This window comes from Pollicipes pollicipes, unplaced genomic scaffold (genome assembly GCF_011947565.3).
Source record: "Pollicipes pollicipes isolate AB1234 unplaced genomic scaffold, Ppol_2.1 Scaffold_7261;HRSCAF=8764_pilon_pilon_pilon, whole genome shotgun sequence".
NCBI lineage: Eukaryota > Metazoa > Arthropoda > Thecostraca > Pollicipedomorpha > Pollicipedidae > Pollicipes > Pollicipes pollicipes.
In genome coordinates, this window is record NW_023597054.1 from 13,606,532 (window position 1) to 13,630,355 (window position 23,824).

General features: G+C 59.6%; 2 protein-coding genes across 2 annotated transcripts; one reads left to right on the forward strand and one right to left on the reverse strand.

Moving 5' to 3' along the window:
• Positions 1 to 602: 602 nt before the first annotated feature.
• Positions 603 to 3,706, reverse strand: LOC119112212 (chromobox protein homolog 7). Its single transcript, XM_037236309.1, has 2 exons — positions 3,670 to 3,706; positions 603 to 1,916 (listed from the first exon to the last, which is right to left on the reverse strand). Exon 2 carries the CDS (start codon positions 1,874 to 1,876, stop codon positions 1,067 to 1,069), a length of 810 nt encoding a protein of 269 aa, XP_037092204.1. The 5' UTR covers positions 1,877 to 1,916; positions 3,670 to 3,706; the 3' UTR covers positions 603 to 1,066.
• Positions 3,707 to 4,431: 725 nt separating this feature from the next.
• On the forward strand, positions 4,432 to 22,864 carry LOC119111066 (integrator complex subunit 1). The gene is made up of 26 exons (XM_037234892.1): positions 4,432 to 4,466; positions 6,262 to 6,387; positions 7,186 to 7,313; positions 7,702 to 7,795; positions 8,137 to 8,243; positions 8,276 to 8,340; positions 9,341 to 9,537; positions 9,823 to 9,985; positions 10,211 to 10,339; positions 10,964 to 11,113; positions 11,318 to 11,431; positions 11,931 to 12,077; positions 12,822 to 13,156; positions 13,564 to 13,741; positions 14,818 to 15,029; positions 15,810 to 16,044; positions 16,334 to 16,480; positions 17,037 to 17,264; positions 17,566 to 17,707; positions 18,255 to 18,471; positions 18,998 to 19,176; positions 19,650 to 19,804; positions 20,094 to 20,255; positions 21,067 to 21,192; positions 22,278 to 22,409; positions 22,718 to 22,864. Exons 1-26 carry the CDS (start codon positions 4,432 to 4,434, stop codon positions 22,862 to 22,864), a joined length of 4,050 nt encoding a protein of 1,349 aa, XP_037090787.1.
• The last annotated feature ends 960 nt before the right edge of the window (positions 22,865 to 23,824 follow it).

Genomic DNA, 23,824 nt, shown 5'->3' on the forward strand with positions numbered 1-23,824 from the left:
AACACCAGTTTGCCCCAGAGCTGAGTTTTGGCAGGCCTTCTTTGCCGTCGTATTCTGACAACGCTCCGGGCCAGACAATCTCACTGTTAACCAAAGCCCGACAGACAACCGTAGGGCACGACGCACAATATTTAGCGTGCGGCGCTGCGAGCAACCGTCCTGGTCGTCCTATTCAGTTCTATAGAATGGCGTGCCGCCATGCGCTAGCGCAAGCGCAAATGAAGTTCATGTGCACAGATCTTGTGATGGTGTTCATAATACATACCTATCTCGTCGGTTTTCGGTGACACATGTCTCAGCAGCGTACCCTCGACCCATCTGCTTCGCTAAAGCTCGTCAGTTTCCCCGGCAGCTGTCAGGGAGTAATTACCAATGGTCATGGTACACACAACCATCTGCATTCCTTCTGACCGTACGTGCAGTAAAAAAAAACGGACACGAAGCCACTGAAATCGCATATATACATATATATATATATATATATATATATATATATATATATATATATATATATATATATATATATATATATATATATATGCCTGTTGCATTGGCGCAGCGCATTGACACAACCGATGTCATTTAGGCACGCGACCTCCACCCCCATGCGGAAACGGTAGAGCAAGACGTGCTACACGGTTCCACGCGGCGGGTGTAGCATCCAATCCAACATGAATATAGTACACCATGGATTTCGATCGAGTCAATAACGGACGTAAACAAGGGAAGTCAAAATGGAAGAGTCAAGAGGACCATTCGCTCCGCGTGGCTAATTCACGCCCACACGAGTACAATTGATTCTTACCTCCGCACAACGCAGCAACATGAGCGCAATCGATACCTATACGTACCATTTTGATACCCACATTTGATCCTCTAGTCATCATCTGGCTATCATACACAGCACAATGACTACAGCAAGTTCCAGCGTCGAAGTACACGAGAGAAACCGTCGAAAAATAGCTCAGATTTTCATCACGCACAGGCACGCTAACGACACGCGCGAGTCCAGAGCCCCCCCCCCCCCCCCCCCTCCCCCGCTGGCGGCAGCGCCCCGGTGCACTCCCTAAGCCGGCTGCGGGGCCGGCTTCTTGTCACCCTCGCCAACAGCGGGGGCGACGGCGGGAGCGGGGGCAGGGTCGGTGTCAGCGTCGGTCTCCGCGCCGCGGAAGAACCCCTCAGCAGTGGGACACTCGCGGATGGTGACGGTGCCAGCGTCCACCGTCACGTCCGTGATGACGATGCGGTCCATGAGCGGGTTGACGCGGCGCCAAAACTCGGCGGGTGGCATCACCAGCTGCTCGTCGGCCGGCTCGGCGCGGCGCCGGCCGCGTTCGGCCGGCTCCGGCGGCCGCGGCGGGATGATCTTGATCTTGGGCGACTTGGGCGGCGCGTCACCGGCCTCGGCCGACGCGCGGCGCGGCGACAGCTTGGCCAGCTTGGCCGACGGCGAGCGCGGCCCGGTGGTGGAGATGGTGACGCCGATCTTGCCGGCGTCGTTCAGCAGCTCGGCGCGTCGCTTGCCCGGTCTCTCGGGCTCCGGCTTGTCATCGGGCTCATCGCTGGGTTCGTCGGCCTCGGCCGGCTCGTCGGGCTCGGCAGGCTCGGCCGGGCCGGCGCGCTCGTCGGGCTCGCGCAGCCGGCGCGGCCGTGGCCCGCGCCGGCTCGGCGTGCCGTCCCGCTCCTTCTCCTTGCCCTGGAACGCCTCGATCAGCCGCTTGTCGAGAATGTTCTCCTCCGGCTCCCAGGTGTTGTACTTGGGGCTCCATCCCTTCCACTTGACGAGGAACTCGACGCGGCCCTTGCGGTAGCGCCGCTTCTGGATGCCCTCGGCGGCGTACACGCCGGTGGGCAGGCTGCCGATCTTGTCACTCATCGGGCCGGCGCGGCGGCGGCCGCTCGCTCATCAGCCACACCTGCACATGATGGTCATAATGAGTTCCCTGAATGTCTTACTGAGAGTCACTGGAAAAAAAACATGCTGAAATAACATGCTGATACCCCAGGACATCAGTGTATCAAATTCACCTTTTACACAGACATTAAACAATGGCATACATTGGCATATGATTGAAACAAAACAGAAATGGCAGAAATAGGAACAATACCAAGTGAAATGGTGAAGTAAAATTTCAGTCCATGACAAATGAGGCCATGTATATTAAAGACAAGTTATTTTTAGCATAAACATTCTGAATCATCCAAGATAGGGTGGCATAGGCCTTTCTAGCTTAATAGCATGATAATCATGTCAGCACTTAACAGCATGCATTTCACTAGCCATTTACACACTTAACCTTAACTCTTCTTAACTCTTCTATTAGAACACAATTAAAGTGGGCCTGTAATTCCACCTGCTTGCATTTATACCGTTTTATCCCCTTGTGGCTGACAGTCTCAAGAGCTCATGACTAGGAATGCAGTCAGCATATATAAAGCAGAGAGTATTGATACCACTTATTTCTGATTTTTTCCTTCCATTCCTCATCATTTGCTTCAAGTCATCAATAAGTTTGCATAGTCATCATGACATTCCATCCTTTTTAGTTTCACTGCTCTACGAAAATGGGTGACTGGATGACATATCTGGAAGATATTAATAGAACTTTGAGGCCTCATGCATTCCAGCAGTCAGGTGTTCTGACAAGACATAATGTGCCGATATTTCAAATAAAGTATTACTAGCTCAGGTTGCAGGCATGACACTTAAAACACCTGCAAGGAATGTGTGCTTCACATGGATTTAACTTACATTCAAATAACAAGTACATAACATGGATAAGCCAACAATGATTACTATAACTTGTCATGTTTAGCATGCAACAAATGAGATACAAGCCTGAAAAATACTAAGACAAGACATCATGCTGCCACTGGTAGGCTCTGTCTATCATGGGAGATAACATAGGAAAAGAGTTACTTGATGGTCCAATACTTAAACATATTAACAGATACCCCAAAAGTTATATGTTGCATGGAGATATATCACACATCTTGAAGATTATATAGATCTCAACGCACCTGGCATTCATCTAGTACCTGCAATATGTGTAGTCTTGATATTCAGTATGAATTCTGTGAAATGCTTTTACCATAAACATGCAATGGCATTTGGGCACTAGACCTTGACAGTGTTCTATATCAAAGACCTCAAATGCAGTGGCCAAGTACAAAAGTGAAAATATTTCATCATTCTGCATCCAGTGTGGCTGATAAGTTGCACTCTGGAATCATTATCCACTTTTATGTTGGAATCATAAAAGTTGTGACCTCCAGGCTGGCTGGCTGGGAATGATTCATGATATGCACACAAGCCTAACAAACTCTTTTCTTAGTACCATTCATGAAAAATATTATGAAGACACAAAAAAGTCTGGAATTTCAGTCATCAAACTCAGTATTATTTGAAACAGATTGCACATGCGACAAAAAACGACACAGCGCAGGCCCCAGCTCAGATGAACCCAATGCCTCATGCACTCTAGTTCTCGAAAGGCACCACGCACTATATTCTTAGCAATCCATAGCGCAGGCTCCAGCTCAAATGAACCCAATGCCTCATACTCTCTAGTTCTCGAAAGGCACCACGCACTATATTTTTAACAATCTACTGTGGGACCAATCGTCTTTTTAACACTTGCATAGTATTAAACTATTGTCATTACGTACCAAGTTAGCACCAATGCCAGCCAGTCCCTCGGACCAGCGTCAACGCCAAGCCAGACCCGCCGTCAACAACGTTCTGTAGCCGTCGGCGACTCAGGCGGAATGGCGGTATCTGGCCACACTATTCGATAATAACAACTTAAACTTCTTGAAGCCTTCTACGCTTAATAAATGGGTTGTAGTAGTTTTTAATTTTGCTTATTTGTTTTATGAATCCTATGTGGCAATCTCCTGCGCTTGTTACCAAGAAACCTACTTTAATAAGCAAGTTATTTTATAAGTCCGCTTGGTGCGGCACAACAGCAAAGTGTGTTTAACGTCCGGCAGACGCGGCATATTTGGCGCTTGTTTTGGAAAGAGGGTTTGTAGCCTCGGTGCTTAGCAGTCCGCAGGAAGGGGGGAGACCGGTGTGGGCCGGGGAGCCATAACGCTGGCACTGCAGAGTGCCAAAAGTGTAGGAGAAGTGTCATTGTTAGGGGACGAGCTTTGACCAAAGCTACGTCTTAGGCGAATGTCCTTAACTGAAGCGCAGTTACTTGTGGTCTGGAGCTGTTGGGTGTAGGATCGCCCTCCATCACAAGATCATCCCTTCACTTGCTGTCTCATTTTATTTTGTGTGCATTGTTTGTCGTTTGATTTTTATGCTTTATTGCCATATAAGTGCAATATCTATGGCTGAGGTGTACCTATACACATCCCATACAAAAAAATAGATGGTTGATTTTTCTTGTTTTCATATCTGTTCTGACTATTGGTCTAGCCAGGATGTTTTCCATCCATGTGTGGGCTAAGTACAAGCTGTGAGTTGTACTTAAATCAAATGTGGTGTAAAACACATAGGAAAAGTCACATTTTTAGCTAATGCACCAAGCTGACTAATATTTTTGCATGTCTTCTGAGCTTGCCATGAGCTCAGATTTTAGTCAGAAATGTTGCTGTCCTCTTGGACCACCAGGTAACCTTGAAATCTTTGAGCAGTGAGAGAAAGAAATAAAGGCAGTTGGCAGACAGCCTGATGTATTTCATCACAGTGTGGTTTGCCATCACTGTGGTACATGCCTGCTTTTGAACTATTTACCTGGTTTTAGGTCTAGATGTTTTCTGGTCACTTCTAGCTTTTAATCATTTACCATGTGGCTTTAGTTTCAAAATATACAGTGATGTCATTGACCACCTCACATGGCACCCAAATTTGAAATATGTAATGCAGCTCATACCCATGTCTTGTATATTTTCCACCATGCTGTGGGGCTGTTTTTTGGTACCTGACTTGTACCACCTATGTGCTTATGAGTACCTTTTTCAGGTTTTACATTTTACTAAGTATTGATGGAAAGAAATAAGCATGGCATTGGTCCATCCAAAAGAGGTGGGAAGGCAAAGTCCATGGCCCCTCTCCATGGAGACCTTATTGCCTTGGGCTCAAAAGGAGCTACAAGACTGGAAATGGAATCCAAACACCAGCCATCTGCACAGATGAAACCAGGCAACATCCTGCTCTGTAAGAATGTGATGTGTGTTTAGTTTGAATGGTTTGATTTTCATGTCATGATTTAGGTGTGTAAATGCATAGAATTGTATCCATAGAATTTTATGCAATTGCATCTTAGTAGCAGTTGTTTTCTAAATGGAACAATGATTGTCTTAGGCCTGAGATATTCAACCCATCTGTTTGTCTAAATGCTATAAATGATGGCAGATGCATATTTTACTTCATATCCATGTAGTTGATATACGGGATAGTTATTTCGTGAATGTTTTGGTTACCAGCTAAATCTGAGAAGAAAATGGAGCCTGGAACATCTGGCCTGCTGAAAAAACCAAAGCCACAGCTGGGCATGACTGCAGGTGGAAGACCACCAACAGACAGACAGGTAATGTTATGATATATATATATATATATATATATATATATATATATATATATATATATATATATATATATCTGTGTGTGTGTATGTGTGTGTGCGTGCGTGCGTGCGTGCGTGCGTGCGTGCGTGCGTGCGTGCGTGCGTGCGTGCGTGCGTGCATGCATGCATGTGTGTGTGTGCATGTGTGTTTCATAAATGTTTTGTGATGCTGATGTGTACCATATATCTTCAGAGAAGCAGATGGAATGCAAAGGTCCAAATTAAATATAAGCATCCACTCCAGCGAGCGTCCATCTGTCAGCGGCTCAGTGTCCATACATGATTGCTTTCTTTCGCCAACAAGCCCCCCATTGAACCCCAGCTCAGCCAAAACCCCATGCCCTGGCGATCCCAGCCCAGTCCACAGTAGATCCTTCCCCCTCTGATCGGCCGCGCTGCCGTCCGTGCAGGCGCCGCGGCCGGCCGAGACGGAGGCGTGGCTGGCGGTGGCCGTGGAGCTGCCGGCCAGCGCCGACCTGGTGACGGCCGTGGCCGAGGCCGACTTCCTGCGCGCGGAGGCGCTCATCTGTGGCGCCGTGCGCCAGCTGCACATGCAGCGCGCCAAGCCCGAGCCGGGCCTCACCATCAGCCTGCTGCTGCTGGCCAAGACCCAGCCGGCCGCCTTCTGCTCGGAGACGGCGCTGGCCGCCGTCTGCTCACTGCTGCGCCGCGACGCCGCCGCCAGCTTCAAGTCCAAAGGCAACCCGCAGGTGCAGGTGCTCGCCGCCAATCTGCTCTACTCGGTGTTCCGCGACGAGACGCACTGGAAGGAGATCTTCGTACGGGTGAGAGTCTGCCGCGGCCGGACTGGGTCCGGGCGTCGACCGTGCCGTGGCCGGGCTGGGTCCCGGCGTCGACCGTATGCGGCGGCGGTGAGAGGCCGCCGCGGCCGGGCTGGGTCCGGGCGTCGACCGTGTGCGGCGGCGGTGAGAGGCCGCCGCCGGGCTGGGTCCGGGCGTCGACCGTGTGCGGCGGCGGTGAGAGGCCGCCGCCGGGCTGGGTCCGGGCGTCGACCGTGTGCGGCGGCGGTGAGAGGCCGCCGCCGGGCTGGGTCCGGGCGTCGACCGTGTGCGGCGGCGGTGAGAGGCCGCCGCCGGGCTGGGTCCGGGCGTCGACCGTGTGCGGCGGCGGTGAGAGGCCGCCGCCGGGCTGGGTTCGGGCGTCGACCGTGTGCGGCGGCGGTGAGAGGCCGCGGCCGGGCTGGGTTCGGGCGTCGACCGTGTGCGGCGGCGGTGAGAGGCCGCCTCGGCCGGGCTGGGTCCGGGCGTCGACCGTGTGCACTGTCCGTGCGGTCGGTGGCGCTGTCCGCGAACACGCAGCGGCAATGTGATGTCGAATGATGGTTGGTTGCGGCGCTGGCTGCAGCCCATTTGTCCCAGATGGAATGGTCTGTCAGGAGCGGTCTTGAACGCGTTAGAGCTACTGACGTAGTATCAATGCCTCGACGCTCTCTGTGCGTTCGCATCGGTCGTCGCGAGCGTCGCGGCTCCCGTCGCGGCCGCGCAGCCGCACGCGCGGCCCCCAGCCGCGTGCCGCCGCGGCTGACCGGGCACGTCCGCCGCCAGGTGTACCTGGACGACGCGGCCGGCGACCGGCTCTGGGTGGACAGCGAGGAGTGCCGGCCGTTCGTCGACAACGTGGTGACGGCGTTCGGCACGCGCGTCTCGCCCAAGTCGATGCTGCAGCCGGACATCACACTGAGCGCGCGGCCCGACTGTCCGTCGCCACCCGGCGCCTGTGGGTGGAGATACCGCCGAGCTACGAACTCCTGGAGGCTGAAGTCGTCCTGTTGACACTAGCTGCTGGAGTCTTAAGCTTTGCCCTCCTCTTGCGCTTGGGACCCTGCTGGGAGTGCTGTTCATAGACCTGAATGGTTTGAGTTTTGCCATGTAAGGAGCATGTGATTGTTGTTGCCATTGTGGTATGCGCCCATTTGTTCTCAGCGTGGTGTTGTCCAAGGCACCTGTTCAGGCGCATGCTGTCTAGGCGCCATTTCGTCTGAACAGCGTTGCGACTGCGCTTACAGCGCCTGCAACAGGATCCCGTTGCAATGAGCGCAGGCCGTGCGGGGCGTTCGCTTCGTGCGCTCGAGCGGTCACGTGACGCCCCGTCGTCCCCGCCGCAGCGTCCTCCAGTTCGGCGCCGGGCAACGACGACGACGACAGCATGGGCTTCAGTATAGTGCTGGACGAGAAGTCGGGCCACACCGTCATGCCTAGGTGAGTCGGCATTCGGGCAGCCCGTCACGGTCGGCGAGCCAAGCTGGCGACCGTGCGTGCTGAGCTGACATCGGCTCGCCCCGTGCGGCGATCCTAGCGGACCTGCCGTGTTTGCGAGCGGTCGTAACGGACCTGCCGTGTGTGCTGGCGGTCGTGACAGGCCTACCGCGTGTGCGGGCGGTCGTAACGGACCTACCGAGGGCGGTCGTAACGAACCTGCCGTGTGTGCGGGTGGTGGTGGCGGACCTCCAGCCATATGGCGCGTGCTCCGGTCTGACCTGCCGCGCCGTGCCGGAGGTCACGCCCTGACCCCCCGCCGCCGCCGTGCCGGGCCGCCTCAGGTACGAGACGCAGCAGGAGCGGATCCGAGCGCTGGTGCTCGACGCCGTGAAGGAGTACATCGGCCCCCGGAAGCAGCCGATCGAGACCGTCACCAGGAACATCCTGCGCCTGCTGGCCTCCGTCTGCGGCATACCGGAGGTGAGCGGGGCCTCCCGCCGCACGGTCGGCGCTGGCTGGCGTCCGCCGTCTGCGGCATACCCGAGGTGAGTGGGGCCTCCCGCCGCACGGTCGGCGCTGGCGCTGGCTGGTGTCCACCGTCTGCGGCATACCCGAGGTGAGCGACCTCCGCCGTACGGTCGGCGATGGCGCTGGCTGGTGTCCGCCGTCTGCGGCATACCTTAGGTGAGCGGGGCCTCCCGCCGCACGGTCGGCGCTGGCGCTGGCTGGCGTCCGCCGTCTGCGGCATACCCGAGGTGAGCGGCCTCTGCCGCACGGTCGGCGCTGGCGCTGGCTGGCGTCCGCCGTCTGCGGCCTACCCGAGGTGAGCGGGGCCTCCCGTCGCACGGTCGGCGCTGGCGCTGGCTGGCGTCCGCCGTCTGCGGCATGCCTGAGGTGAGTGGGGCCTCCCGCCGCACGGTCGGCGCTGGCGCTGGCTGGTGTCCACCGTCTGCGGCATACCCGAGGTGAGCGGGGCCTCCCGCCGCACGGTCGGCGCTGGCTGGCGTCCGCCGTCTGCGGCATACCCGAGGTGAGCGGGGCCTCCCGCCGCACGGTCGGCGCTGGCGCTGGCTGGTGTCCACCGTCTGCGGCATACCCGAGGTGAGCGGCCTCTGCCGCACGGTCGGCGATGGCACTTGCTGGTGTCCACTGTGCGTGGGATGGAAGCCGCCGCCGCATAGAGGCGACAGCTGCTCCTTCCCTGCTTCCAGGCCTAACTTGCGGCTATGGGGATGGCACGGAAAAAATATTTAAAGGAAAACTACATGTAAAACGTGATGCACCTTCAACTCTCGACTGTGGCAGTACCTGCGCTGGCATTGCGCACACGTTCTTTATTGCGAGCATGCTGACCACTGGTGTGGGGGGGGGGGAGGGGGGAGGAAGGGGGAGGCTGATTGTTGCGTCATGTAGTTCGTGATCTGCTTTTCTGACGTGAAGTTTGAATCGGCTGGTATTTAGGTGGTGAGTTGTGTCATGCGGCACATACCCTGCGCTGGCCGTCCAACCAGCTGTGACGGTCGGTCCGTGCCTTGTGCGCGGCAGGTGCGCCAGCGCGTGGTGTCCCGCCTGGAGGTGTGGCTGCAGAACCCCAAGTGGTCGCGGCCGGCCCAGGAGCTGCTCGTCTCGCTCTGCACCAATCTGACATCGCACACCCAGTTCGACACGGACGTCATCTCGCAGCTGGTCCGCTTCAGACTCAAGGCCAAGCCCATCATCAACCTCTACCTCAACTGCATGAGGTGCGCCCGGACCGTGCTGTCGCCACGCTCCCTCCCGTCCGGCCAACTCCTAACTGAGCAGCAGAAAACCTCCGGAGAGCTATGATTGGAGAGCGCTACTCGATGATACTTTGCCTCGTTTGTGTTCTGGGTTGAAGCCGTTCCATTGATTACCTGGCATGTTCCGTAACGTAGTGTCAGTAAAGATGAAATGCTGCGTATTCTTGTCCCGTTATACGTTCCGCGCGCGGCGACATCCGAGGCGGCGTGACTTAGACGTGTGACGATCGCATCGCTTGCTGGCAGGGAGCTGTTGGCGGCGCACCCGGAGAACATGGCCACCCTGCTGAAGCACACCATCTACAATGAGCTGTCGCAGGCGCGCAACCCGCACAACATGGCCGTGCTGGGCACCGTGTTCCAGCACTCGACCCAGCAGGCGGCTGGCATCCTGGCTGAGGTGTTCCTGGTAAGTGGCGGCGGCGGCGGTCGCTGGGACTCCGGGGCGAGCCCTGACCCGGTCTCGGCCAGGCAGATGATTAAGACAAAATGTTGCAAGAATTTGTTGATCTCTCCAGGTCCCGGGAGATGGCCAGGCAGATGAGGTCTGGCAGGAGCTGGGAGATGGGACTGGTGGGAGCTACAGTCGCCATCGGACCGGGGGTTGACGGCGTCTGTGCTTGCCGATGCGCAGGAGCTGCTGCTCAACAAGGACGACTACTACCTGCGTGCGCTGCGACCACTCTGGAGGGAGATTTGCCGCTCACTACGCTACGAAGTGGACTTCTTTAAGTTCTGTTCTGGGCTCTTCCAAGATAGAAAGGTGTGAACTGCGTGCGGACTTTTTGTGCCCGTGTGCCGTTTAGTATTTGCTGGTGCACGGACGTAGCAGTGTGTGCACGTATGTAGCTGGTTATGTGTTCATTTATCGGCGACTTTCCATGCACATGGTACTTTTTGGTGGGTCTCGACGTATGACACAAGTCACCGTCCTCTCTCTCCTTTCTCGTCAAACATTGACCAGAAAGTTCGTTAAACATTGACGAGTTAACATAAACTCGTTAAACATTGCGTCACATGGTCTGATATAAAAAGCACACGACCTCTAAGTGTTTGGATGATTGTCGCTGCTCAGGGCGGACTTCAGCCTCCTCATCGGTACCGTGTGCCGATGGAGTGGCGCGCAGGTGGCCATGTAAGGAATCACTCAGTGCATTATTGCCAGCTGCGGCGCGGTTTCCAGGCATCACATAAAGCAGCGGTGCGTTCGTGTTCCGTCCCTTGCAGTTTCGGGTGCGCGCCGTGGGCCGCTGCGCCGTGTTCCGTGTTGTACCGGTCTCTGACCGCGAACACGCCGCTGGCAGTGGGCGGGCGGTGCGCCGTGTACGTCGACTCGCGGCTTACCGTATCGTGCCGCATCTTGACCATCGTCACGTGCTGCCGGCAGGAGGCGGTGCGCGAATTCGAGTTCCGTGAGCGGTACGTCACGTCCGTCTGCGACCTGGTGTCGCTCAGCATCCTGCTGGCCATTACCGCCGCCGTCAAGGAGGCCGCCTCGTCCCGGCCGGGCGAGAAGCGGGACACGGCCGCGCTCACGGTACGTCCCGGTCCCGGGGTCACGGGCGAGGCCGCGGGTGCTCCGGTCTGTCCCGGGAGGCCGGCCGGATCGCGCCAGTGACAGCCTACCGGCGCAGACGGTGCTCGGCTGTGCCCGGCTCCGCTGTCGCCTGACGTCGGCCGCTACTCGGTTGTGCTCGGCTCCGCTGTCGCCTGACGTCGGCCGCCGCCCCGCTGCCCGCAGGCGTACCAGACGCAGGTGTCGCTGATCCAGCAGGACGCCGTCCAGTGGCTGTACGGGGCCGTGCCGGAGATGACGGCCAAGGGCTGGACGGACTTCACGCACTGCGTCTACAAGGTGCGGCTCGGTGTCACTTCTTGAGTAATGGCCGACGGGGGCTGGCAGGACGGGGAGGGGACGGCAGGGCGCACGGAGTTGCCGGGGTCAGAGACGAGACAGGCGAGCCTCCGTGGGTCGGAGACTGGAGGCGAGGGGTGTGTATGCAGTATTTGGGGAAACTTGGGTACTTTGGTATCTGGAACATTCCGTATAGGTGCCGTGAATACTGCGCAAACTTGTGTAAAGTCTTGGGCAAAGTTCCCTTGTTGGATTCTTCCGAGCTAGAATGCACAGGGGCGTGGCCGGTGTTTCTGATGATCTTTTCGACAACCAAAGATTTTAGAAAGCAGCTGTTGTGTTGAACGCAGCATCATCTTTTTGACAACCAAAGATTTTAGAACGCAGCTGTTTCAGGCTCCCCAGCGTGTGTCGCACTGTGCAGCACATCCGCTGTGCAGGGCCGTGCCCCGCGGCTCCCGTGTCTCCCCTACACACCGCACGCACTGCGCGTCGCCAGGTGCTGTTCATGGAGCCGGCCGAGACGTACCACAAGCACGACAACTGGCCGCCGGAGCCGGAGCGCGCGCTCATGATCCGTGTGGCGTCCGAGGTGCCCGTGCTGCAGGACACCCTGCTGCGTGTGCTGCTTATCGGCCTCTCCAAGGTACCGGGCGGCGGCCGCGCCTTGCACGGCCCGGGTTGACGTGCGCTCCGCCCTGGTCAGCTGATGATCGGGGTCGATCTGTGGTGCCGTTCCCAACGCCGGCCCGGAACTTACCGTTTTCAAGCTGTTTCGAACGCAGCCTGCTCGAGAATGATCCGAGAACTGCCTTGGCACCGCCTCTATCCGGTCCCCGTGCCGCTCGCCGCCCGCTCTGTCGGCAGCTGTGTCTGAGTGGCGGTGCCGGGCTGACAATCAGCTGGTCCGAGAACTGCCTTGGCACCGCCTCTGAGCGGTCCCCGTGCCGCTCGCCGCCCGCTCTGTCGGCAGCTGCGTCTGAGTGGCGGTGCCGGGCTGACACTCAGCTGGTCCGAGAACTGCCCTGGCACCGCTTCTGTGTGTTCCCCGTGCCGCTCGCCGCCCGCTCTGTCGGCAGCTGCGTCTGGGTGGCGACGCCGGGCGGACACTCAGCTGATCCGAGAACTGTCTTGGCACCGCCTCTGTGTGGTCCCCGTGCCGCTCGCCGCCCGCTTTGTTGGCAGCCGTGTCTGAGTGGCGGCGCCGGGCTGACACTCAGCTGATTCGAGAACTGTCTTGGCACCGCCTCTGTGTGGTCCCCGTGCCGCTCGTCGCCCGCTCTGTCGGCAACTGCGTCTGAGTGGCGGCGCCGGGCTGACACTCAGCTGACTGCAGCAGCCCCGGGCGCCGTGACCGGCCGGTGACCCGACGCGTCCGCGGTGTCGGCAGGCGCACCCGATGCCGGCGGCCAACGCGCTGGAGGTGGCCGAGAACCTGGTGCGCCGCTCGGCCCAGTGTCACCTGCAGTCGGAGGGCGCGGCCACCCTGCAGCTCGATAAGCTGGAACTGGTGGACGTGCTGTTCAACCTGACGGTGTACCAGCAGCCCGAGCACATGAGCCTGCCGGAGGGCTACGTGCCGCCGCAATTGGCCATCCAGGAGCGCTACTGGCGGGTCTGGGTCATCCTGCTCATCATCTGCGCTCACAATCCCACCAACTTTGGCAAGATGGCCTGGGAGCACTATGACACGCTTAAGATGTTGATGGAGATGTGTATAACCAAGTAAGCGCGCCGTCAATTTGTTCATTCAGGCCCGGCGGAGATGTGTATAACCAAGTGAGCACGCCGCCAATTTGTTCATGCACGCCCAGAGCCGCTTCTCGGTTGGCGGTAACGACTGTTCATGACGCTCTCGTCTGGTGGCTTCTTACGTGGGCTCCGTGTATGACGCACCAGACTTCCCGGAGAGTCGGCTGCGATTACACGGATCAAATGCTCTTCCTGGGCTGTTTGTGTTCGCCTGTAATGACAATACCCCACATTGTAGAGGAGCTTTGTAGTCTGTACCGTTCTGACTCCTTCGTCACCATTTACCTGGTAGCTCTATGTGCTGATTCATTCGTCACGTGATCCAGACCTCTCCTTTCTCGACACGGACAGCACGTAACGCCTGATCCGGTTTTGTCCAGCTCGTTCCGGTTTCCGCCGCCGACGATGGCGGCCGGCGACCGGGCGGACGAGGCGCGCACCAAGGAGCTGCAGATCGCGGCTATCGAGGGCCGCCAGATCCTCGAGTACGAGTCCCACCTGGCGGCAGCCTCCACCGGCCAGACCATCACAGAGGCCAACAGTCTGCTGCTGACACAGGTGTGGACATGCGTGAGGGCGTCAGGGCCCGCTCTCACACAGGCACTGACTCTTTGATACGGGGCTGACATTCCGACACGACGCTGACCCTCTGACATAGTACTGACATGTTGACACAGAAACTGACGCGCTGACACAGAAGCTGACACGCTGACGCAGTACTGACCTCTGACACAGTACTGACCTCTGACACAGTATGGCTCACTGGCACAGTACTGACCCGCTAACTTAGTACTGACTCGCTGACACAGTACTGACCTGCGACACAGTATGACTCGCTGACAGTACTGACTTCTGACACAGTACTGACCTCTGACATAGTACTGACCTCTGACACAGGAGCTGACAGGAGCCCTGCTGACACAGGAGCTGACCTTCTCACGCAGTACTGACCTCTGACACAGCACTGACCTGCTGACACAGAAATTGACCTGTTGAAAGAATTGTCTGACTGAGATGGGCAGTGGCCTGCTGAGACAGGTACCATTCCACCGGCATGGGTACCAGGCCACTGGTGCATGCTGATCTGGTACTAAGATAGGCTCCCACCGGACTGTGCCTGCCGGCCCGCTGGCACAGGCACGGGCACACTGACTCGGGCACTGGCTCACTGATGCAGGTCCCAGCCTGCTCGCACAGGCACTTGCCCAGTGACGGTGGTACTTACGCACGAATACGGGCACTGGCCGGTTGCTGACACAGATGGAAGAACCGGGGGGGGGGGGGGGGGGGGTCTGAGTTTCCCGACTTTCAGAAAATTTATGTCAGTTTGAGAGCAATGAATAAAAAATGACTATCGGCCATTTCCCCCGCCGGACTTGGAAGGGTCCTTATTGTCCCCGGGGGCTGACCTGTTGCCGATGCCGGTGCCGATCCGATAACGTAGACGGCCCCCCGCTGCCGACTCATTCAGTAGCCGGCAGCTGGCCCACTGATACACCACCAGCCTGCTTCCGTTACGTGCCGCGACGCCAGCTCGGCAGAGGTGCGGTCGGACCGTCTCCGTCCGAGCCGGCCGGCGCCCGGCTGCTCAGCCGGCGTCACCCGCTGACGCCGCCGCCGCCGGCCTGTTGCAGCTGATCTCGCTGGACCCGGGCGGGCCGTGCCGCCGGCCGCCGGCAGCCGTGCTGGAGCAGCTGACGCAGCTGAACGGCACGCTACGGCTAGGCCAGCTGCTTTGCACGTCACGCGAGCCAGACTTCCTGCTGGACATCCTGCACCGCCAGGGGCCGAACCAGAGCATGCCCTGGCTCTCCGACCTGGTGGAGAACAACGAGGGCGCGTTCAGGTGAGACTGGCCGGCGGGGAAGGACGCGCTGCCCGACCTCAGCCAATGACAGCGTGTTGTCGGTCTGGTTCAGGTGGGACTGGCCGGAGGGGAATGACGCGCTGCCCGACCTCAGCCAATGGCAGTCTGCTGTCGGTCTGGTTCAGGTGGGACTTGCCGGAGGGGAAGGACGCGCTGCCCGACCTCAGCCAATGGCAGCGTGTTGTCGGTCTGGTTCGCTAGGGGTATTCACGGCTGCCAATCCCGTGGCTCAAATCATCATCATCGCGTGTGCGCGCCGCGCGTAGGGCGTGCAATAGTCTCGGCTCTCGCTTCGGGAGCGGTCATTGACCCCTCGGTCTGACGATGTCGAGCCTGTGCTGTATGGCTGGTAGCATCAGACTGTGACTGTGAGCGGGCTGGGATGTCCCTGTCTGGTCGCTGAACAGTATGCATTGTTCTGGCTACGCCATGCGAGTCATATCAGCGGTTTCTGCGACATTTGGGGCGTGTTGTGGCCACTGTGTGGAAATGGGTTCTTCTCCACTACCAGCCCATAGCAGCCTGTTGCTATGGTCAGTAACACTTCCATTCAGGCATGCCCACAGCGTGCTGCCTGCTGGTATCTGTTTAGCCTGCATAATGGGTGTTTCTAAAGGCGCAGTGCTCTAGTGACACTCTCCCACTGTGAGTCTGCATCATTTCGCGTGTTCGAGAGTCACTCACTTCGCCTGTTTGAGTTTGATTCACTTACTCCGCCTATGTGTGTGCGTCATTCACTGCGCCGGCGCGTGCCCGCAGTGTCCTGCCAGTGCAGTGTCTGTGCGAGTTCCTGCTGACCCAGTCAGTGGGCACGGTGGAGGAGGGCGGCGCCGCTCGGCCGCCCACGCAGGCCAAGCACCAGCAGCTGCTGTCGCACCTGCAGCGGCTGGTGCGCCACCCGGGCCACGACCAGCGCGCCTACGTCGAGCTGGTCGAGTACTTCCTGCGCAGGCTGAGCTCGCAGCAGCGCCAAGCGCGCCTGCAGGCGGCCAAGGTGCGTTCAGACGGCAGGCGCAGGCGGCGCGCCTTGTCGGCGCCGCGGGCCGACCAGTGGCGGCGACGGGATAGTTGGAAGTGACGGGATCCCAGTCAGCTGACTTGCAGCATTCGTGCCTCGTTGTATCATGGTCCCCCTGCATCGCGTGACGCTAGCGCGGCGTGCCGATGCCGGTGCCCTGTTTGTCGGCGTGCGCCCAGCCCGCCTTCGCCCCGACCGCCCGCGTCGTGTCGGTGCGTGCTGCTCGGACTCCTCGGTGCGACTTGGTCCGTCCGTGCGCGGCCAGGGGTTCGAGCTGGTGCTGCTGCCGCCGGACGTGACGTCATCAGAGGGCCAGGAGCCGTACGCCTGGCTGCTGCGCCATCTGCCGGCGGTGCCCAACTTCTCCCATCTGAGGCAGGGTGCCATACAGGGGCTGAGGATCGCCTGTCACGTGAGTGCCGCTGACACGGGGCACAGCGTCTCCCGCCTGAGACAGAGTGCAGCTTCCCCTACCCGCAGCGGGTACTGAGAACGGAGCCGGCTCCTCGTCACGCATCCGGCGTTGCATCTCCACTCCGCTCTAGTGCGCGACGGGAGCCTGTTCCTTGTCACGCCTTGCACTGCATCCGTCGTCTGCCTCAGTACGGCCATAAGCCTGTATCATGACGCGCCTCACGTTGCCGCCTTCCCTCCTCTCCCCCTCCCCCTCCCCTGCCTGAGGATGAGACAAAGCTTGTTCCGTCACGTCTCGTCGCCGTGCGTGTCCCGTGTACCTCTGTATGAGAGCGTTCTCCATGTACGCGTGGCATGGTGTCTTGCCTCCGCCTCAGTGAGGGACGGAGCCTGTTGGGCCTCACACGCCGTCGTACTGCGGCTCCTGCTCCGCCTCAGGACGAGCCTGGCTCACCCTGATCGTGCTCGTCACACGGCACCCCCGGTCACTGCAGCAGGAGACGGACCTGCTCCGCGTCACGTCCCGCTCACTCCGCGCGCTCGCTCCGCCGCAGTACGAGACGGAGCCGGGTCTTGTGGGCGCCTACATCCAGTTCCTGGTGGCGCACGGCGCGGCCGACCCGCTGCCCGAGCTCACCGAGACGGTGGTGGACCTGGCGCAGCTGGTGGTGGAGCGCAGCAACATCGTGAACGCGCTGCTGCCGACCGAGCCCGGCGCGCTGCCCGCCGCTTACATCACCCTCCGCGCCCTGCTGCACATCTTCAACACCTACATGCAGCAGGTCAGGGCCCTGTTGGGAGATGGGATAGCGGGGAACGAGGGATTGGGTCGTTCTGCAGGTGAGAATTCCGGACCCTGTTACCGACTTGTGACGACAGGAATAGTGCATGTGTGCTGGTACTGTATGCGACCAATTGTATTTGATGCATAGCATTGATGAAAAATGCGAGACCCGGCGTATTTTGAACCATGTAATGCATAATGATGGGAAGCAGTAGTGATGCCCGTGACTTCTGTGCGGAGCGGAAATGGCGCTGACACCCTGCCCGAGTCACAGCTGCGGGTGTGTATGCCGTCGCCAGGTGGGCGAGCCGGACGGCGCCGTCGGCTGGGCCGAGTCGGCCGAAATGGTGCTGGTGCGCTGGTCGTCGGGCCGCACGGCCGCCATCAACACGCTGGTGGTGCAGGCCTCGGTCATCCTACTCACCTACCACCCGGGACCAGGTGTGTGTGTGTGTGTGTTGGCCGATCCGGACCGCGGCGGCCGACTGTGCGCTGGCCGCCGCGGTCTAGTGACCCGCTCCGTGACGGCCGCCCGCCGCCGTGGTTCGGTGCCCCGCTCGGTGTCGGCTGGCCCGGGCTGGCGGCCGACTGCGCGCCGGCCGCCGTGGTCTAGTGCCCCGCTCCGTGACGACCGCCGGCCGCCGTGGTTCGGTGACCCGCTCCGTGACGGTACCTGGGGGTGTGCTGGCACTGGCGTGTATTATGTACTGTCAGTAGCGTGCTAGTCGGGTGTTGCGAGCTTGTGTCTGCGTTGAGCAGTCATCTGTCGGTTGGCAGCATGGTGATCCGCGTTGTGGTGCCTTTCCTCCAGGTCGCCGTTGTGTGTGTGTGGTTAAGTTCGGTGTGATGTTTATGGAAAGTCGTCGCTGTCGCGGTTGCAGCTGGGTCGTGCGCTTTCCGCGCGCTGTGTGGTGTCACAGCGCCGCCAGTCCACCTCTCGTTGCACCCTCCCTCCCCCTCACATCCCCGACTCCCTCTCGCCCTGCAGAGCACGCCCTGTTCGACCAGCTGATCGACCTGTGGTTCCCGGTGTCGGGGCCGCCGCCGCGCGCTCTGGACGCCACGCCGCTGTACCAGGACTGGCTGAAGCTGCGCATGGTGCGCAGCACCACCGCCCGATTGGTGGACGCGGCGCTGGCCGACCTCGAGCCCGCCCAGCTGGTGCTCTTCATCCAGTCGTTCGGCGTGCCGGTGCCCAGCATGACGTGAGTGTCCGGCGGCGGCCGATCGCGGCTGAGGAGGAGCGAACCGGCTTGTGGTGAACGGTGCTGGTGGCTGGCCGCGGCGAGATGTCGCCGGCAGGCGGGGTGTCTCGGACCCCCGGGGTGGAACCGCCGGCTGAGGAGGAGCGGGCCGGCCTCTGGTGGACGGCGCTGGTGGCTGGTCTGGGGCAGATGTCGCCGGCAGGCGGGGTGTCTCAGACCCCCGGGGTGGAACCGCCGGCAAGCGGTGATCGCCGCTGCGTGCCGCGCGTGGCAGTATTGTTTGTGTTCAATCTGGTTTGTTTCACCATCACAATCACCTGGTTTGTTTTCTGTGTGTGTGTGCGAGCCACGTTTCCCGAGTGTGCATGGCTCTGTATGTCAGTCAGCCTGCGCAGTCGGTGCGGTCGGCGCCGCCGCCGAGCCTCTGGATGCGTGGCGCGCCAGCGGGGCCGTCGCGCTCCTGCTGCCCTCGCCCCGCAGGCGGCCTGGGCTGACCCGTCTGACCGGCGCCGCCCGCCGTCGGCAGTAAGCTGCTGTGCGCGCTGGACGCGGCCGTGTCGACGGACCCGGTGGCCGTGGCTGCCGCCGTCATGAACAAGGAGTACATGGCGCAGCTGGTGGAGGTGCAGCACCAGCGCGGCGCCCAGGGCGGCCACCAGTTCGCCGCGATACTCGACACCGACGCGGAAAAGAAGTCACCCGAGCGTGAGTCCCTCACGGAGTGCTGGCTTTGCTGTGGATCATGAGCTGCCTTTATGGTCAAACTCCTTTGGCCACGTATTTTGGCAAGCGACTGGAGTCAATATGTGTGTCGTTGTTCAAGCCGTGCAAACGGAACTGGCAGCAGCTTATGTCACCCTGTTTCGCTCGATAGATGCAGGGAATCCCTTAAGCTCGTGGTTTGTTGACATTGTGAGTTCTTATCTTGATAATAACCGACTCTAAGTATATCAGGAGGTACAGTTTAAGCGTAGACTTCGCAATCATGAGCATCGCATGATCATTAGCACTGCCAGAAGCTTCAAAAATGCTCATGATATATCCCAATGATTGCTTGATGTCGTAATTTAACATGTCGTACCCCGTGGTATATTGATGTACGGTTACTCCTAACACTAGAGCTCCGCGCCCTGTTCCCACGCCGCTGGTGCTGACGGCGCGCCGCGACCCTGTTGCAGCGGTGCTGGAGCTGCCGTCGCCGGTGCGGCCCAGTCCCGTGGCCGTGACCCGGCCGGTGACGGCTCTGGCGCCCTCTCAGGTGCTCTGGTTCGTTCGGGAGCTGTTCGACCAGTCGGAGACTACACACCAGGACCAGCTGCGCAGCCTGCAGCGGGTGCGTGTAGCCGGCCGCGTGGCTCGCAATAGCCGCGTATTGAGCACGTGACCGCAAGTGCTAAGATGTTTAGAGTTGGTGTTCAGAGGCCCAGTGTATTAAGAAAACAGGGTAACATTGACCACACACAGACACTCACAGCACCACACAACAATGCGTGGTGCTTATCGTGTGGTCGTCGGCTAGGGTCCGGCTACGTTCATTGCTGGTTTGACTGTCATGTCGTTTTCTGCGCATGGCGGCAGGCGGTTAGGGGCACTCGTCCTCACATGTTGGTCTCTATTTGCAGTGCATCTCGATGGAGGCCCGCGAGACAGGCCGTCTGGTGACCAAGGCGACGATCGCGGCGTTGCTGCAGCTGCTGAGGGAGGACGGCGGCGCGGCGTTCCTGAGGCAGCTGCACACGCGACCCACGGCCGCCTGCTGTCTGCTGCGGCTCCTCACGGCCGTGGTGGGTACCGTTCATTCGCTCGCTCGCTCGCTCGCGCGCTCACGCACTCAGTCACTCAGTTTTTTACTCAGTCACTACTCACCCACTCACTCACTCACTCACTCACTCACTCACTTGCTCACCCACTCACTCACTCACTCACTCACTCACTCACTCACTCACTCACTCACTCACTCACTCACTCACTCACTCACTCACTCACTCACTCACTCACTCACTCACTCACTCACTCACTCACTCACTCACTCACTCACTCACTCACCCTTTCAGTCAGTCAGTCAATCCGCTTCATGGGCCGAGACTGCCCTGTATGCGTCAGCTGCTCACAGCCGTGGGAGGAGAGCTCGTCGTCGTCGTCTCACAGACCCGAACTGCTGTTTCCCTCGGCTCCTCGCAGTGGTGACATTCCCTCATCTCCCTCCCTCCCGCCCTCTTTCTCGGTCACAGACTGCGGCGCGGGCATCGGCTCCTCACAGTGGCATAGGTGACCTGCCCTTCCTGGCAGGGCAGGGCCGGCATGCTTCACATGAAGCTCACCTGAACGCTGATCTGGATATAGATTCCGTCCGCAGCAGTTGTCGCCGACAAGCGGCTTTCTGCGGATTGGAGCCGATGCCCTTAGCCGCACACACGGCTGCTCGGAGTCCTGTCTGCGATCACCGCGGTTGACAAAGACTGTCCTGCGCTCCCCCGCGTGTCGCACACGCCTGCACCGTGACCCGTGGCGTCCCGGCCGCCGCTCCAGTGTGTCTGATCTGCGCCGTGACGGCGGCCGTGACGCCCGCCGTGACGGCCTCGGCTGCGCCGCCAGGTGCGGCCAGAGTCGCCGCTCAGCGCCGACCTGCTGACCGTGTGCGAGATGATCGTGTCGCGCTCGCCGGCGCCGCCCGGCCCGCTGGTCACCATCTGCCAGACGTACCGGCGCCAGCAGCGGCGCGCGCCGGCCGCGCCGCGTCGCCCGGCCGCCGCCGCGCTCGACGACCAGCAGCTGGCCGAGCGTGAGTGTAGCTGGTCAGCTGTTGGCTGCCAGTCCCGGCCCGGAGCACGAGCAGGGTTTGGTGGGCGTCAGGCCGTGATGACGCAGCGGACGGATCAGTTCCATGTTGCAGTTTCGGGGTGTGCTTTGTGAGTGCGGGGACAGATGGTCTATGAGACTTGGTTTACGTCTTATAAAGTTCGTGGCTTTTCATGACGCGAAGTGAAAACGTTGAACAAGCCCTCCGCTCATGCCATACCTGCCCTTTATTAGTACGTCCCTGTCTGAATGGGTCGCGATTCGGTCGTGACCGGCCGCCGTCTCCGGCAGTGATCTCCGACACGCCGCCGGCCCGGATGGAGTCGACTGTGCGCCGGCTGGTGGATGAGTGTCTAACCACGGAGCGTACACCTCACCTGGTGGCGGCCATTTCGCGCTGCCTGCTGCGCCACAACTCGGCCACCGCTGCCGCCGCCGCCGCCGCCGCCGGCGCCGGCGCCGGCGCCGCCCCGGCCATCATCGGCCCCGATGCCGACCCCGGCTCCGGCTCCGGCCCCGGCTCCGGCTCCGGCCCCAGCCCCGGCCCCGGCCCCGGCCCCGGCTCCGGCTCCGGCTTCGGCTCCGGCTCCGGCTCCGGCCCCGGCCCCGGCTCCGGCTCCGGCTCCGGCTCCGGCTCCGGCTCGGGCGAGGTCAAGGTGAGGGGGCGCGTGGCCCGGCGGCAGGTGAAGCGGGTCTGGACGTCGGCTGACGGGGACTGCTGTGCTATAGTGTTCGGGGTGGCGGTGTGGGCTGGATTATCGATTTGTTGGGCTCAGCGAGTTCCGTCACACAGGCCAATGGGCTGAAATCGGGCCTAACAACATTAACTCTGCAAATTTTAGTACCGCCAAACTGCATGTGTAAAAACGCCCGAACGTGTAAGGATAAAAAACTTGGGCAGCTCGCGCGAAACCCGGAAGGCTGCGCTCTGCTACCGACACACATTAAACCATCCGGGCCGCTTCCAACCTGGCCGATCGCTACAGTCTTGCGCGTCGTCTCGCCAGATGGAGGTGGACGAGGAGGAGGAGGAGGAGGCGGCGGCCAGCCTGACGCAGGGCCAGGTGGGCCTGCTGGTGGACTGGCTGGAGCTGCTGGAACCAGAGATCATCTCGTCCTGTGCCGACATCCAGCTGCAGGTGATGAGAGCCGTTCCTAACACCGTAGGAAGGGGGGGGGGCTGGTCAGTCATTGGACCGCTGGGGCCGCTTGTCCACTGCCTAATCGCTCCCTGCATGTGTGCGAGCATTATGCACAATTTGCTGTAGCCGGTAGATGGACAAGGCACCCTGGCCTTTCGTCTGAGACTCCGCAGATATTGTCCCAATGCCCCCTGCTCTGTATGGGAGTAGGGGGGGGGGGGGGGGTTGCACGCCTGGCGTCTGCTGCGCGGGCTGGCTCTCCGCCTGCGCTCCCGTCGTGCTGAGCGCGCTGCCGTGCTCGTCAGATGCTGTTCGCGTCTCGCGGCGGCGGCGAGCAGCGAGGCCTGCTGAGTAACCGGGCGTACCTGCTGGCGCTGCTGACGCACCAGGCCAGCTGGGCCACGCTGCACGCCACCATCGACGTCCTGCTCGGCACCGACTGCCACAGGTGAGCACCAGCTGTGGCGGACAGGCGCCAGCTGTGACAGGGGTACTAGCTGCAACAGGTGGCTTCAGCTGTGTCGTGGCGGGGGGGGGGGGGGGGGGCGCCAGCTGTCGCAGGCGGGCACCAGCTGTCATAGGGAGCGCCAGCTGTGGTAGGTGGGCACCAGCTATAACAGAGGGGGGGGGGGGGGGCCGCGCCAGCTGTCACAGGTGGACACCAACTGTGACAGCTGTCAAACCATAAATCGGTGGAATCGTCGACCGCCGCTGCCGCCAACATTCCAGTCCACTGGCAGCGGAGTATGCTGGAAACAGGCATGCCAATCAGTGGGCCAAGAAGGGCTCTGTATGTGAAAAGTCATGTGTAACAACTAAACGCAACAGGGACGAAGTGAGGTAAGGTAAAGAGAGGGCGTTGATCACAGCACCCCAGATATTTATCTAGGTGCAGCGGCATAAAACGTTGTGACCGGAGACCTCGAGCGGTGATCAGATCGACGCCGTATTAGCGTTCCCACGCCCCCGCTGGAACATGTAACCGAGGGACGTGATCGTGCAGTTTTGCCAGTTTTTTAAATGCTTCTTTCGTGGCCTGGCAAACACCAGAATTGTAAGAAATCCCATCAAAGACCTAATTTGGAAGTGTGTTTTAATTCGTCTTCATAGCACAACTGTTCCTGAGCCCTCAAGCCCCACTGACGTTTCAGCGCCGTTTATTTTGATAACGATGTCATTTCTCATGCGTTTGAATATGCATAGCCAAATTTCAGACAAACTCGGGGAAGATTAAGATTAAGAATTCTCTTAATGGGGGGGGGGGGGGGGGGGGCTTTACCTCTATAATAGCTGCATGTTCCTACACCAGCATCCACCTTCGGCACACAAATTAGTCATGTTCATTGCGCAACAGTGTACACGGACGCTTGAACCTAATTTTATGCAACAAGTCGTTTAGAGGTGTATGGGTT

What these genes read in the sequence shown, in the direction of transcription:
- LOC119112212 (XM_037236309.1), bottom strand. Translation starts at nt 1,876, where the DNA reads ATGAGTGACAAGATCGGCAGCCTGCCCACCGGCGTGTACGCCGCCGAG.
- LOC119111066 (XM_037234892.1), top strand. Translation starts at nt 4,432, where the DNA reads ATGTTTTCCATCCATGTGTGGGCTAAGTACAAGCT. An exon ending in TGCTTATCGGCCTCTCCAAG is followed by an intron (nt 12,078 to 12,821) that starts GTACCGGGCGGC and finishes CGGTGTCGGCAG; the next exon opens with GCGCACCCGATGCCGGCGGC. An exon ending in GTGCCGACATCCAGCTGCAG is followed by an intron (nt 22,410 to 22,717) that starts GTGATGAGAGCC and finishes CGTGCTCGTCAG; the next exon opens with ATGCTGTTCGCGTCTCGCGG.